Source organism: Schistocerca piceifrons, chromosome 3, assembly GCF_021461385.2.
Source record: "Schistocerca piceifrons isolate TAMUIC-IGC-003096 chromosome 3, iqSchPice1.1, whole genome shotgun sequence".
Classification (NCBI taxonomy): domain Eukaryota; kingdom Metazoa; phylum Arthropoda; class Insecta; order Orthoptera; family Acrididae; genus Schistocerca; species Schistocerca piceifrons.
In genome coordinates, this window is record NC_060140.1 from 228,573,855 (window position 1) to 228,589,962 (window position 16,108).

Sequence of the window (16,108 nt, forward strand, 5' to 3'; positions counted from 1 at the left end):
GCACTTTTTTTGTCTGCTTCTGTTATTGTCGACGTGGGGCGTGAACATAGAGATATATAGCAAGCCGAAAGAAAAGATTAATTATTTTAATTCTTTTTATTAAAAAGAAAAAACGCAATTTTTTCTGAAAGTAAACAAATGGCGAATATGCAGGCGTTGTGGTGATTACAATTAAAAAATATACGGAAAACCTTATCATTCTCGTTGCTTACGTTCTTGGTCTCTGTAAATATATTGCTCATTTATTACTGTTACGTTAAGAGATCATTTTTATGATATATAAAAATGATTATCCGGAATCACACTATCTGTCGGCTAATAAAGTATAAGCAAATTTTATAGAGTACTCTATGTGGCAGGTCATTTATATAGTGACAGGTCGTATGTATGTACATTTCACGCTTCATGAGTAATATTTTTGGTATTACCTTCCTTATACTTACTTTAATAGAATCCTTGAAGTGCTCCGCACATGTCATTGTGCAGACATCAAAAACTCTGGTAGATAGCAGCTCATGAAATGCGAAAGAATCACTAACATAAATTCCTCCGGTTGCTAATAACTAGAGAGTAAGTGATAGCCTTTCTTCGGGTAATGTTGGTGATTAGTGATCTTCTTTTATATTTGCTCCTCAGTTGTAATGAGAAGCTTTTGAAAAGCGTGAACCGACATACGTACAAAGTTTTGGACTAATGCTGAGGAAAGCTGAAGCTGCAGTTAAGTGTAAAAATACGTACGCCACACATTTCACGTTTACGTAGAAATTAATTCACCTGAATTCTTCCTTTCCCCCGTTATTGTGCTTACTTTGTCAAAAATTAGTGCGCTTGCCTTGCAAAATACGAGTAATACTCTCTGAATATCAAAGTTTTGTATGCCACAAGGCATCTTTGGAACCTGTGTTGCTTCCGTATGCCACAAGGCAGTGGAGTGAAAGAAACGAACATAAAATGGCGAACAAGTCATTGGGAAAAAACGGAATGCGGAACTGCTGAGAAAAAAACGAAAGCAGTTTTCGCGTATTGAACGGGATGGCACGAGCCAGCCTTGGATCAGTAAACGAAGCAGAGCTCTCGCAGACTTCCACATATCAATAGCTTTGACCTTCAACCTGGTTGTCACTTATCGACAGGCCATTATTTTGACCTCGATATAATATCTTATTCCGCAGACAGAAAATCTTCAGCATGCTGGTCGAGGTCGTGTGTCATCGCGAGACAGTGTTTACGCAGGGTCTCCGTTTTTTAAAGGATCGAATGTTTGATCTGAATCAGATCTACGTAACGAAAACTCTCTCGAGTTTTAGGTTAATACATTTGTATTGCCTTTCTTAGTGTTTTTTTTCCATTGGCTTTTAGTCTGTGATTTCGTAACTTCGTTTTCCATATTATCCAAACTATCAAATTCAGTTGTTGCAGTGTTTTGTTTAGAGCCTCCAACAAGAATGTTGTTTCAAATTGTTCATTATTGAATTTCGCACCTTTTCATCAGTTTCAGTAAATGGCATCGACCCACTATAACAACGAAGCTAACAGCGAAGCGAAATTACCGTGAGTTCCTCATCCTCCAGCTCTACTTGTGTGTTATCACACGTCTGAAACAAATCACACGTCTGAAACAAGTTTCCCGTTAGTACGCGTGTTCATTGCCTCCCACCTCCAATTTATGCAATTCCGTACTTGTTATTCTCATCCAAATCTGCATTCCGTTGCTTCAAGCAAATCTTTTCGTTCACATAGTTTCCCAGCTACACATCCTGAGATTAACGCACTGTATTCGGACGTCACTCGTTAAGTTACCCATTCTCTTTAGTCTCCAAACGCTTCATTGCTGACCAACTGTTTCATTCATTCTTTTGATAGTATTTTATTGCGTGATTTCCATGGAATCTTGTATACTGACTTCTGCAGATTTCTCGCGTAATTAGATACATCGATTTTTCGATTGCAACGAAATTCTGGGAGGATACTGTTGATATATAGTCAGACATTGTCATTGTTGATATATTGTCAAGTCATTTATTTGTGGGAAATGGGCAAACGAAAATTCGTAATTGGGCTGTTTGTGTATCCGGACAAATGCCAAGACCCATTTCTTGAGGCTCTCCAACTGATTATCTCAGAATCCAAATCTGAAGATCCGTATTTCAAAATTCAGTTGACCCTAGAGTTTTATGTCACTTTTCCCTCAATAAATACAAATTGTAAGTACTTTGTATTATTTTATTATAAACTTTCAGGAGCTTTAAGGAATTAAAAGATAGAAAGACTGACATGACCACAAAAGAAAATAATCACATTCAGTATTTAAGTTCTTTGTTGACTAATCAGTATACGCGAACTTTAGTAACTACAAAATTTGGCCACAATATTATCCCCTTGGTCCCTGAATCCACATTGTCATTTATTGTATCAATTACTTCACAAAAACAGATTCGTATTTGTCCATCGAAAATAAAAAGTTACAGGACCGTCTTGAAGCCACTAACGTTAGCTACAACGCAACACGTGTACACTTGATGGGAGAGGTTGCCTTAAGCCTTTGAAACAAGTAACACGGAGAGTTTACCGTACTCGTAAACAAATGCCACTGAGAAATCACAAGTGACGAACTACTGGCAAACTGTGGGAGCATACAGACACCTCCCCCCCCCCCACACACACACACACACACTCTCCCGACCCCCACCCCAACAGTGACGATTGCATCCAACACTTTAATGACTGCCACATGAAGCATTGATGATTAAAAAAAACTCAATGAAAAATCAAAGGTTAATTATTTTGTAGCAACGAATGACTGTAAGCAACTGCTGTCCTTAGTCCTTAGCCTCCACATAAATGTAGCCATCGGGTGCCCAGCACCCGTTTTTACTGCCAATATGACCACGAACTAGGATGAGTGGTATCATCCACTTCTTGACAGGGATTCGCCATGTTTTCATCCATCCATCCATCAAGAAAGTCCCACCATAAAAGCAAGTTCTGGGATTGATGTGCATATTTCTCAAATTGGATTATATTGCATTTGCAACTTAACACTTGCCGCGGAACTGAAATCCCTCCCGTTTTCGATGTTGAAAAAGAAGTTACTAGTGTAGTTTTAAAACATCTGTTAAAGTTAATGTGGGTACAGAAAGAAGTTAAGAATATTTTCTCCCCCACACTTTGAAATATCGCTATGTAATTCATATAAATGCGCCAGACTGTAATCCTAGTTAGCACAACGGATTAATTATGCCTGTCGGGACAATACTTGATTTTGAATTACATGCTCGTTCCCCGTTCACAACTGTTTCAGCAACTATCGCAATATGCCCAAGACACCAAAGATTACCTACTGCTACAATTTACAGTCAATATTCTAGAAGGTAATCAACCTCAGCCGTTTCTCTGTTGGAAGATGATAAATTTGAAAGAGCATTTAAGCAGTATGATGAACTGGAGCGAAATACTTTGTTGTGTGATTGTTTCTTTTTTGTTAATGATTGCAGAAACGTGACGAGTTTTCTGTCGAAATGTTTACAAACATTTCACTCGAAATAACGAAGCAGATGGAAGATTGATGGAAAAGTAAGATAAAAAAATTATAGCGGGAGAAACCAATGTGTTCTGGTGAACATGTTCGACATCATTTTCTGTAAACATTCCAGCAGTCCATATATAGAAAGTGACATGAGTGTTGCAATTCTACAACTTCTCAGCGTGCGTCATTTGAGCTTACATGTCTTACAGGGAGACCCATTTATAAAATCGGGGGTGTTGTGCGACAAGAGTCCTGCGGATGATAAGAACAGTGGCTGCCTTTTTGGCCGCTCGTTACAGTGGTTTCTTGGTACAAACTTAGTGAAAGCTGCAAACAGTTAGTAGTTCATGTACGAGTAAATTATGTGTGTGTAATAAACAATAGCACAAAACGTCCTGTGAAGTAACAGATGAAATTCAACAGAATTTTAAGAAGCAGGCTGGTATTTTCGCCGGAGAATTGACGATGCGGAACAGTTCACACGGGATTGTTCTTTTGGTAATTAAGTGGCCTTTTGCTGTTCTGTTAGTAATTTTTCGCTAGAAAAGTTTGAAAGCTGTATCTAATTATTTTTGTAGCGTAACGGCAAAGCAGCTTTTTTTTTTAGAGAGTAGATGATCGAATTATTCAGCAGTGTAGCATGATTTCCAGTGGGCGCAGGCAAAGCCGGCTGTCCTCGTTTCACGCACAAGTCAGCATTTGAACTCACCTGGACACGCTTCCGGTTGTGCGTCAGCCGGTCTAACTGTAGCTGCTGCGTTGCTGCGCGAACTGAAGAGAGCTGCCCGGCAGCCTGTTCAACTCGCAAGAGTTGGCGTAAGTGCTCGGTGCGAGGCGAGGCTCTTGGCAGCAGTAGGATCACGTGCTCCAAGAGGGGACCTGGAGGGGGGAAGCGAAGGCCTGATACAGCTTACACCAAGATCGGCGTACTGAATGTTGGCCACGGCGGCTAGCGGTGTTGGTGGACCTGAGAGGAAGAAGGGGGAGGGGAGGGGGGAGGACGACACTTGAAAAGCGAGTGGATACCCGATGACGTTGGCCGGGGGGGGGGGGGGGACAATTGCACCAGGGACAATTCTTTAATCGACAGCACAAAGGCGTGCATTGTGCCACAACGCCTGCTGTCTCTAAGGGGCCGAAATAAACACACTGCCATAGCACTTCTGGATCCCACCAAAACAGAGGTCCTGGAATCATGCGAATTCGTCTTGAATATGAGGAACTGGGCCTTTTTTTAAACTAAATTTGACGAGCGGTTATTGCTCATTCGAAGAGACTAGCGGTGAACTGCTGAATTTTTTAAATTTGTTTTTATACCTGTTAAGCGAATTGCTGCTGAGGAGCTCAATTTAAATTCTTCCACAAGAATCTGAATTTTGGTTTAGAGGTGGCGATAATGTTGCTAAGATTTCATGGAAAATTTTAGCGTTTGTCGTTGATAGAGATTGAAGACGCTTCTAACAAGGTGGTCTTTGCACACTGTGATGCCATGATTGCATGAACCTGTTCAAGAAATAGAGATTAAAAACGCTGGATACTCTTGAATCATTGGAGTGTGCCTGTTAGTTGCAGTGCTACTAACTGCTGTAATACACTGAAGCGCCAAAGAAACTGGTATAGGCATGCGTATTCACATACAGAGATATGTAAACAGGCAGAACACGGCTCTGCGGGCGGCAAAGCCTATACACGAGAGAAAGTGTCTGGCGCAGTTATTAGATCAGTTAGTGCTGCTACAATAGCAGGTTATCAAGATTTGAGTGAGTTTGAACGTGGAGTTGTAGTCGGCGCATGAGCGATGGGACATGGCATCTCCGAGGTAGCGATGAAGTGGGGATTTTCCCGTACGACCATTTCACGAGTGTAACGTGAATATCAGGAATCCGAAAAAAACATCAAATCACCGACAGCGCTGCGGCCGGAAAAAGATCCTGCAAGAACGGGCCAACGACGACTGAAGAGAATCGTTCAACGTGACAGAAGTGCAACCCTTTCGCAAGTTGCTGCAGATTTCATTTCTGGGCCATCAAAAAGTATCAGCGTGCGAACCATTCAACGAAACATCATCGATATGGGCTTTCGGAGCCCAAGGTCCACTCGTGCACCATTGATGACCGCACGACACAAAGCTTTACGCCTCACCTGGGCCTGTCAACACCGACATTGGACTGTTGATGATTAGAAACATGTTGCCTGATCGGACGAGTCTCGTTTCAGGTTGTATCGAGCGGATGGGCGTGTACGGGTATGGAGACAACCTGTTGAATCCATGGACCCTGCATTGGCAGCGGAGAGGGGACTGTTTAAGGTGGTGGGGGCTCTGTAATGGCGTGGGGCGTGTGCAGTTGGAGTGATATGGGACCCCTGATACAGTACGTCTAAATACGACTCTGACAGGTGACACGTACATAAGCATTCTGTCTGTTCGCCTACATCCATTTATGTCCATTGTGCATTCCGACAGACTTGGGCAATTCCTGCAGGACAATGCGATACCCCACACGTCCATAACTGCTACATAGTGGTTCCAGGAACACTCTTCTGAGTTTAAATACTTCCGCTGTCCACCAAACTCCCCATGCGTTAAGATTATTGAGCATATGTCGTATGCCTTGCAACGTGCAGTTCAGAAGTGATCTCCACCTTCTCATATTCCTATGGATGTAAGGACAGCCTTGCAGGATTCATAGTGTCAATTCCCTCCAGAACTACTTCAGACATTAGTCGAATCCATGGCACGTCTTGTTCTGGCAATTCTGAGTGCTCCCGGCGGCCCTACACGGCATTAGGCAGGTGTACCGGTTTCTTTAGCTCCTCAGTGTATAATTGCTTGGGACAAATCCAGAATGTAAGTAACTTGTTCGAACCTTGCTACTTCCAAAAACTTATTAAATCGGGTGTAGGGCGTACATGAATTGTACAGAGGAACACAAATACGTATCTATTACGATGTAAAAAAAATATCGATCAGCAGCACGGATTGAATTTTGTGTTAAACATTAGATCCCTAAGGAATAGAAGTTCTTCGTAAACTTCCATGTCAAATTTGGATAAATTGCCAATGTTAGTTGGTTCAAATGGCTCTGAGCACTATGGGACTTAACTTCTGAGGTCATCAGTCCCCTAGAAATTTGAACTATCTAAACCTAACTAACCGAAGTACATCACACACATCCATGCCCGAGGTAGGATTCGAACCTGCGATCGTAGCGGTCGCGCGGTTCCAGACTGTAGCACCTAGAACCGCTCAGCCAATCCGGCCGGCGCCAATGTTAGTCAGATTGAGGTAACCATCGAAAGTACGGCATTTTATCCAAGAACTTCCTCGTGAAAGACTTTGTAGTCATTAGATCCCCCATTAACTGTCTGTTACCGGCATTCTGATTGGAGAAAGGTAGCAGCATATTACCTTGACTAATCCCACTGCTACTTAAACATTGTAGTCCCCAAACAAGAATAGTTTGTAGGGATGGATTAGATATCTAAAACAGTCTGAATCCTCGTGCAGATCAATGATATAGAATAGGGCTGTTGATATTTGTAAAAGTATCGATATTTAAAAAATATCATCGTATATCGATATATCGGGTAAAAGTATTGCTATGTCACGGAAAAAATATCGATATACCTGCCCAGAAAAGTGTCGGCTTCACCTTGTAAATAAAAATACTACTGGTTTTAGAGCTGTATACTCCATACATCAACAAGCCAGCAGCCTGCCTAGCTTCCTCTGAGCAAGAGTTGAATGGAAAACGTTGCACGTTCACGCTTGCCGATAACCTCTTTGCTAACAATGGTAATTGCATGTAAGTGTCACAATAAAAGGTGTCTAATCGGCCCTTTGCTCGGTTTCGCCACATATCGGATTTGTCTGCAAGACATCATGTCGACTTCCCTGTTTTTTCACATCTGCCAACGCCAGCGACCAAACAGTTGTAGTGTCAAAACTGCGTGGCGAAGCTAAACGTTGCAGTTTCTGTTGGTGGCTCCGAGCGCCGATTACATAAGCGTTTTTTTCCCTCACACGTATCCGCTCACCGCAAAGACTGCTTGTCATTTAGATTGTTGTTCATCATTTTCAGCAGATGTATTTGAAGAATGCCGACGTGAAGTAGTTGGCTTTTTAACACAATTGGTGTGCTATTTCTTCACATCGGAAATATTGTTGTTCCACTCACACAGCCACAACTCAGTACAACTGGAATTCTTTCGTGCCACATTATACTTGCTTCACACAGTTAAAAGAAAAAGAATGGCCCTGATGAAAGCTCAAATTATGTTCGACATTAGTTTCAAAAGAACAAATACGTATCAAAAATTGTGAAAAAATATAACACAAAATAAAAATATCGGCACTCGATATTGCCGTTTTGATATCGATATACCGGGGGGAGAAGTATTGCCAACATATTCGACATTTTTTTTTTTTTTGTTTGAAAAAATATTCGATATTTTTTCGACAGCCCTATTATAGAACCTATGTAGCGCTCAATTTAATTTCATACAATACACAAAAATTGCGCAATTTATTTCTCGCTGTACAAATGACAGGGACTAAATATTCAGATTTGGTGGTTGTAGAGGCTGCCGAAGAATTGATGTTTCAACTTTACACTTGTCAAAGCAGTGTGACACTTCCGACAATACACGTGGGGCATTACCATCTTAAAAGCTGCAAACTTTTAATACTACTGTCTTTCCCGTTGAATAAAATGTAGCTGCGCATAATCGTTTTCTAGATCTTACCATTTATTTTCCCTTCAGTGAAACAGATGAATTCATCCTAAACCTCAGTATCAATGTAATACGCATTACAGAATCTCCACTACGCGTCACAGTTGGCAAGAAAACTTTCCGGGTTGAATTCTTCTCCTGATGTTCTTAAAGGTAAACAAGCCACGTGGCAGAGAGTGCTACAAATGTAGACCCATCAGGCACATTATATGTTTTCATCAGTCAGTAGTTCAGGTTCGGGTTCTCTGCATCACAGGATGCTCCTTACATTCTGTGGAGTCGGAAAATTATTTTCAGTAACAGCTGCCAGAAGTTTTTGTGTCTGATGTTTTCATTGTACCTTTTTTTGCTCCTGGCACTGGTAACTGTATGTATCGTAATCTGTCATGTTTTATTCTCGTATTAGGGATACAGTATTTTATGGACTGGAAGATACTGCGGACTATAAGATGCACCTTCATTTTTAAGCAGTTTTTTTAAAAAAATATTTTTATCATTTGACTGCAAAGTCAGACAGAAAATTCATAGTTTATAAAACGGAACTCACCTTTAAAATCTCTGAAAATCGTCGTTTGAACCTTCTTCTTCATCATCATCACTGCTTTCGATAGTGTTATTTTTATGTTGCACTTCTTGAAAGTTTTAACAATAATATCGTTTCTCACTCTAGACCACTGCTGTTTCATCCACTGGCACACTTGTCTGATTGTAGGTTGTTTTGAAGCACCCTTCGTCGTGAATTCATGCTGTGTTTCATCCATCATCCGTTTATTACATTCGTCTCTCATACACACTTTAAATGATTTATTAATTGAGACATCCAGAGGTTGCAGTTGTGAAGTCAGTCCTCTCGGAGTAACAGCAAGCTCTGTACGTACTTCTTCCCTGTTTCAGTTTTTCTTTCACAGAATTTTTCAAATGACCACTAAACTGATCTAGCACAAGAAGAGAACTCTTATTCGACGATAAAACTTCCCTTCTCTACTACACTCGGTTAATGTCCGCAGCTCGTGTTCTAGTGGCTAGCGTTATTGCCTCTAGATCACGGGGTCCCGGGTTCGATTCCCGGTCGGGTGACATTGGTGACAGTGACTGGAATTGGATTGTGAATAAAAAACGGACTGTGTCATAATTGGGACTTTGTATGGTTGCTGATGACGACGCAGTTGAGCGCCCCACATACTAAACATAATCATCAACAACACACTGTTAATCCATAGTTGCATATCAGCCTCGTCCATACTACCTTTTGTCATGTACGTGAACACCACCTGGTGGTATTTCAAAAGGTTTTGGCATTGTTTCGCGCTTGACAATGATCATTGGATTAAGTTTAGTACCGTCAGCACAACATCAAAGGCCAGCAGTGTAGCGCATTCCTTCGTGTCCACTTGTTTTTATATTTACAGTTTTAGAAGTTTTCGTGGCAACAGTCCTGTTACTCGGCACGTCAAATGTCGGAAGTGTTTCATACATATTCGCTGTTTGGCTTAGTTCAACAGTGGGTTTCTTTCGATGTTGAATAATAAAGCGATGCAAAGATAATATTTTCTCTTCACTCTTATGGCTTTTTAAGAGCTTTTGGTTTTGATTTGCATGCTAAGCCCATGACACTTCATAAACCTGTAGTACCAACTAAGTCCACCCTTAAAGTCTGTTATGTTATACTGTAGCGCAAGCTTACGAGCGGCGTAATTGAATCCTTTCTGTATTAATTCGACTGCCATTTTGATGCCGTCCTTGAATCTATTTCAGTACGTAATCTTCTAGTTTTGACCATTTTGCATTCAGTCGTCTATTTGCTCAATTAGTCTTCCTCTTTTTTTACTAGCCCGCCAGTCGCGAAAGGTTTTTGTGTTTGTGATGGGCCGAAATGCCACTCACCTGTTCTATTACAATGTTCTTCATATGTTCTTACTTTCAATTTATAGCTCACATGGTACGAATACCTTTCATTTTTTTTTACGAAACTAGCTGCTAAAAAAATATTGTACTACAACTGATAACACACATAACTTTCATTTCAAGTTCACTGTCGCCGTAGATTGCAATAAGGCATCATAAGCTAGATTCTAGGTTTGTGATGCCCCAGCGACAGGAAGACAGTGTTAGCAAGCCTGTGAATCCCCGCAACTCTGTGTTCGTCGCATCTGTGCACTGCTGTTGCCAGTTGAATCCAGTGTTGCCAGATGGAGAAAGGTTTCCTGCGGCATTGAATATATGGCCATTTTTAAGACTGGCTGGAATTTTAAATCAAACACTGGATATTTTTATATTAATTCCGAGTATAAGAGGCACCTGAATTTTGGAGGCAATTTTTCGAAGAAAAAACTGCGTCTTAAAGTCCCTAAAATATTGTAACAACTGTCTTTAATGTCCTCCGGGCTTTCTGTTTAACCCCTTACTGTCTGCTAGTTGCTTTAATATTTTTTGTAATGATGTGTTTAGCAATCAATATTTTGTGACAAACTGTCACGGCACTGATGCAGTAGGTACCTATACTAATTATAGATTTCTGACAGATGCAACAATTTAGTAAACACCAACAATAGGTCCTTGTCAGATGTATGTTAGGTCTCACACGATACTAAATGTACAAGACACTATACGGCTTATAGCCATAGTGGCAGCCCAGTACATTGCCAGAATTGCTGCTATAAAAGAGGAAAACAAAAGGACGCTAGCACATTGCCTGTATGTCAAAAAACCTCTGAAAGTAAGGTTTCTCTTGCTCTCACACATTCTCGTCCTTGCTTCATCAGATTGCTTCCTACTCCCCATTGTATGCGGAACTCTTAAGAGTACACAGCACCCCATTCACTCTTACCAAGTAATGACTGGAAAAAAATTAGGATACTCTAGTATTGACAGTTGCGACTAAATTGTACTCTGCCAGTGATGATTCCTTCTGTCTCGTCAGTTAGAACCTGTAGTTCTTTATATTCTCACTGAGGCAGCCACAAATTGATTCCGCTGTCTCGAAAGCCATTTCAAAAAGGAAGCAACCACAATGTATTCTTACTATACAACTGCCACTTCTCCCATGTGAGCCAGAACCAACTCTACCTGGAACACATGAACTCATTACAGATACAAGTACCACTTGGTTTGCCATCTCTTTGAAGATCACAAATCTATTTGGTGCTGTTTAAGGCCCTTTTTTTACAAAATAGACTGTCTTGAAGCCACATAGATGGTGTTGCTTAATCAGTGTGCTGTTTCAGTGAAGCATCAGTGTATTCTCTTTGCGCTCTAGTGTCAAAATCGTTTTGTCAAGACAAGGGACAGACATTTGTTTCAGTATCGAACACTTTCTGATACAGTGACAAAGACTTTGTCTTGTTTTTTTGCAATAAAACATGGCATAAAGAAGTTTATCCTGATCATAAATGAGACTATTATGATCCACCTTTCCCTCCACTCTCTATTGAAGGAGGCAATATTTTGTTAATTTTGACAAGATGAAGAATTGGGTATATAGTCCAAAATGGACCTGTGCCATATTTGAATTTTAGTGATAACCCTCGATAACAGGATTCAGGTGAAATAGGGACAGAAAACTATTTCCTACAAAAAGATCTAAGATGCATTTTAAAATATTTAAAAAGCTTCTAATATAACATTTAATACAGCATAACCCCTCCAGAATAATAATACTACGTCGAGGTTAGTATTTTAATTGGTGTCGTCTGCCTGGAAGTAATGATGGGATGGCACATCCAAACAAAGATACCCCTTTTAAATTATTCTTTGTTCTGTCAGTACCCATAATAAATTGTCAATTGCTGATTGTTATTTGGAGGCAATAAGAATAGGCAGAGAAGGTACTTTTTCCATCTGTAAAGTAAATATATTTTCATTTAACAAACTTTTAAATATCCTGTATTTACCTTTTAACTCGCATGGCTGTCATTGTGGGGATGGATTCTCAAATTGGACAGTATGCTTCAGTGTTACAGTCCTGAAGTTTGTTCTGGAAAGTCTAGATTCGGTCTGCTTTGACCATTTTGGTACTTTTCAATGGAAAAATGTGCTCCATGTGTCTGAAGGAGTAGGTACAGTCTAGCATAAGGCTACTGGACTGACAGGAGAAGCTTTTAGAAAGAGTCTTTGATTTCTGCGCAGAGGCAAGCATACAAACAATATGCTGATGAACAGTTTTTGATGTTGCTGACCAACAGTCCTACAATAATTTTTAAATGAACACAGCACCATTTGATTATATTGTTGTTTATTATTAAACTGATCTGTTCCCAGTATTATTTACTGATAGTTTTACAAGATGATGATTTTACATCTCATATTTTGTGGGGAGTGTATATTTTGCTTAATTTATAGCCAATTTTGAGCCTGATGTCCTGCAATATATGTTAATGACATGAACTCAGTCACTTGAAAATTGCATGAAAGACCAAAACCTGGGCCATAGTTAAATAAACAATAATACAGTCAAATGGTGCTGTGTTCATTTAAAAATTTTAAAAATATGCTGCTGATACCAGAATGCCAAGCTTCTAGGTAGTTGCACCACAAACTTCCAGTGCCTCTGGAAACATATGGTTTCCAAATGAACAGTAGTATCTTGATTTTAAGAGAGAATTTGTATTTATACAAAGTCAAAAGTTAACACCTTCTGTTTGACTTACGGGTGGTCACTCACAAAAAATTATATATTCCAAGTGGCTTCCATTCTCTAGAGTATGATTTTTAACTCCCTGACGTAAGTTAATCACAACTTTGGGCCAACAGACATTAATTAATCAAACCCACTTCTTCTGTAAGGGCAGCTTTCGGCTTCATTAACTTTGAGTTTTTTTTAACGTGGGCATACTCTCTCAAGTATCCCCCCACTCCCTCCCCCACCCCCCCCCCCCCCCCCCCCTCTCTCTCTCTCTCTCTCTCTCTCTCTCTCTCTCTCTCTCTCTCTCATATCCTGCACTCTTCACATGTATCCATTGTCTCTTCAGTTCTGGCAGAAAGAATGTGTTCTGCATGTATATCTAAAATTATAAGTTCACGATCACTTTTCAAAATTATTAGACCTGATTACATCAGTAGCAGCATTGACACACTATACAGTCACACTTGGGATGAAGAGGTCTTTCATGACTTCACAGCACTGTTCAGATGCCAGAAAACAGTAGTTATCTTTGTTAAGACACATTCAAGGGAATTGAACATCACCACTCATGAATATTATTACTTTGGCGTCATCTTCATAGATCACTTGCATAAACACAGTGAAATCTTCTCATTGCGTTAAGACCTTATTTTTGATCTGCAGAGCCAACATCTTTTTCTACAGATGGAATTCTGAATATAAATCTGTAACATGTGCCTCACTGACAGTTCATCTGTAGACAGTATGCGTGTTGACGGGTGCATTGCCGCGGGCTCATGATTGCCTCTCTCAGAATGGATGTGTTTTCATATGCACTCACTCTATCAGGACTTGGCAGTATCTTCTTTAGAATGCTTCTTGTTGTTCTGAAAGCTGTAAGTTTCATAGCTTCTGAAGTGGGTGACAGTTCCTATCAAATGATACAAGCACCCTTTTCCTCTCACTACTGACAGTGGGGTACTTCAGAGTCCGAGATTATCCATTTCCCATAGCTCACTCCTGCAATCCTGAACTGCAGGAAAATGAAAAGGTCGGGGGAGGAGTAATAACTGCTGAGATTCTTGTATGATGTGCTATTTACTTAAAATGTAATTGTATTCAAATTAATGAGCACATTACTGGAATTGATATTTCTTTATGTCTGTTTGCCTAATGGACTTCATAATTTTTTGCAGGTTGCATTTTATGAGATTTTGAGTGGCATGTGGGTTCGTAATGGTCTCCAGATAAAAGGACAAGCAATGACTTACATCCAGTGCAACTTCTGTAATTCCATGGTTGATGCAGACTTGTACCTGTTGCAGATATGTGCAACACAGCTACCACCTGAAAACTTCCTTATGACAGTGTTGGAAAAGTAAGTATCTGCCTTTGAATTACCTAGAGACTTTTCCTATTTAAATGCTGTACATTTAGATTATTCCAGAATGAGATTTCCACTTTGCAGTGGAGTGTGCACTGATACGAAACTTTGACAGATTAAAACAGTGTGCCAGACTGAGGCTTGAACTTGGGACCTTAGAGCTGTGATGAAGGGTTGTAAGTCATGCCTGGTAGCTCAGAGAGTAGAGCACTGCCCACAAAAGGCAAAGGTCCTGTGTTCAAATCTTGATCTGGCACACAGTTCTAATCAGCCAGGAAGTTTCATTTAGATTATTGTTGTGCTATATTGTCTGTAAGAATTAATTTCCTAATTTTATGGAGAGACAAATCTGTTAGAATCTATTTTGCATTCCTGCTTGTAACCATTTCTTAGAAATGTCAGGTGGAGTGGAATCTTTATATTGAACTAGCGGCCCCCTCTGCTTCGCATAGTGGCACTAAGTGTCCAGAGCTAGACAACTTCTCTGGCATAGTAGTAATAATTTATATACACAAACCTTCTTTGTTAATCAGTTATCTGTTAGTGAAAACAATATTGAGATACCTATAGTAATTCCTGAGATTAGCATACATGTATAGACTGAAAAATGAAGCAGGGGATTTTATAATATATGTTGATGTTTTGTGAATACCTAGTGTACTCAGTACTATTGACAGTTTTGTTTTATGTACAGAAAGCTGTATCTTTTCATATTGTCATTCAGCTAGGGTTTCGCATGTGAACATTTCATTCTTGTCAGTTGCTAACCAGACTCTGTTGTCCATCATTTTTAGGTTCCACATTATGGAATGGATGAGCCTAGGACCTTTCCAGGCATGTCATAACAGTTACATTGACGGTGAACATGATGCACCCATGCTAGAAAGTTGCATGACTTTTCTAGCTACTCTGACGAGCATTAGAACTAATTTAGGTAGGTACTAATAGTTAAAACTCGTGTTGATACATGTAGTGGGAAGTGTAATTTTTTTTAATTAACTAACAGTTATTAAGTAGTTAGTTAATGAGAACCATATGATAAACTAAACAACTGTATGTGGCAAAATTGTACTGGCCACCAAATAGACAATTATTCAATTATCGTTTTTCTGCGAAATAAAACAGTTGTAAGGGATGTGAAGATGTAGGCAGTTTGACTTTAGAGATTGTCAGAGGAGACTATCATATTCATAAATGCTACAGATTAATGTGGCGTCTGACATACAAGACAATTTGGGACAGACCTGGAGCATTGAATTCGTAACTGATGAACAAATTACACCCTTTAATATTCATAGGCATTTTTAAAAAAATGTATGAAAATTGTAGAGTGTGTGAGTGCTCGATAGAGTGCCAGATTATACACTTAAATAGTAGTGGAAAGAATGTATCTGACAAACCACTTTAAAGGTGTTGTTTTTCAGTTATCACTGTGTGCAGTGTACTGTGTATTAACCAACTCATCTGTGGAGATTAGCAGACTACGGCCAAGGATCTGTGTTATCCTGCTCAACCAACTTTGTTTCAGTTTTTCTAACAAATTAATACTGCCAGACAGCCTTATTTATTTTTTATGGGATGTTGATGATAAGTGTAATGGTGTGACAGTTTCAAAGAAGGAAGCAGAAAAGTTAATCCTGCCATAAGGCTGTAACATCAGTTGTTTATTACAGTAATACTGTAATAACTGTGTTCTTGTGTATGAATATTTTTATATAGTCTTTGTTAAAACAATTTCAACAGATGAAGTCTTAGCTTCCAGCTGCTTGCCATGAGAGACAGAATACTTTTTGTCTTCAATTTTCTTATTTTAATTTTTATTTGTTTATTTAATTTATTGCAATCTGTCATTGACTGGTTTTTA

At 39.7% G+C, this 16,108-nt stretch overlaps 2 protein-coding genes across 3 annotated transcripts in view; one reads left to right on the forward strand and one right to left on the reverse strand.

Annotated features, from left to right (window-relative positions):
• The window catches only part of LOC124787898, a 35,948-nt gene extending 31,539 nt beyond the window's left edge, over nucleotides 1-4,409 (reverse strand). The window contains exon 1 of the mRNA XM_047254876.1: nucleotides 4,236-4,409. The gene's annotated coding sequence lies outside the window, so the exon portion shown is untranslated. The remainder of the gene's footprint in view (nucleotides 1-4,235) is intronic.
• Nucleotides 1-16,108, forward strand: part of LOC124787897 (E3 ubiquitin-protein ligase Ubr3) — a 289,094-nt gene that overhangs the window by 146,180 nt on the left and 126,806 nt on the right. For both annotated transcript variants that reach the window (XM_047254874.1, XM_047254875.1), the window contains exons 11-12: nucleotides 14,057-14,238; nucleotides 15,039-15,178. In XM_047254874.1, the coding sequence (XP_047110830.1) occupies nucleotides 14,057-14,238; nucleotides 15,039-15,178 (322 nt within the window). The remainder of the gene's footprint in view (nucleotides 1-14,056; nucleotides 14,239-15,038; nucleotides 15,179-16,108) is intronic.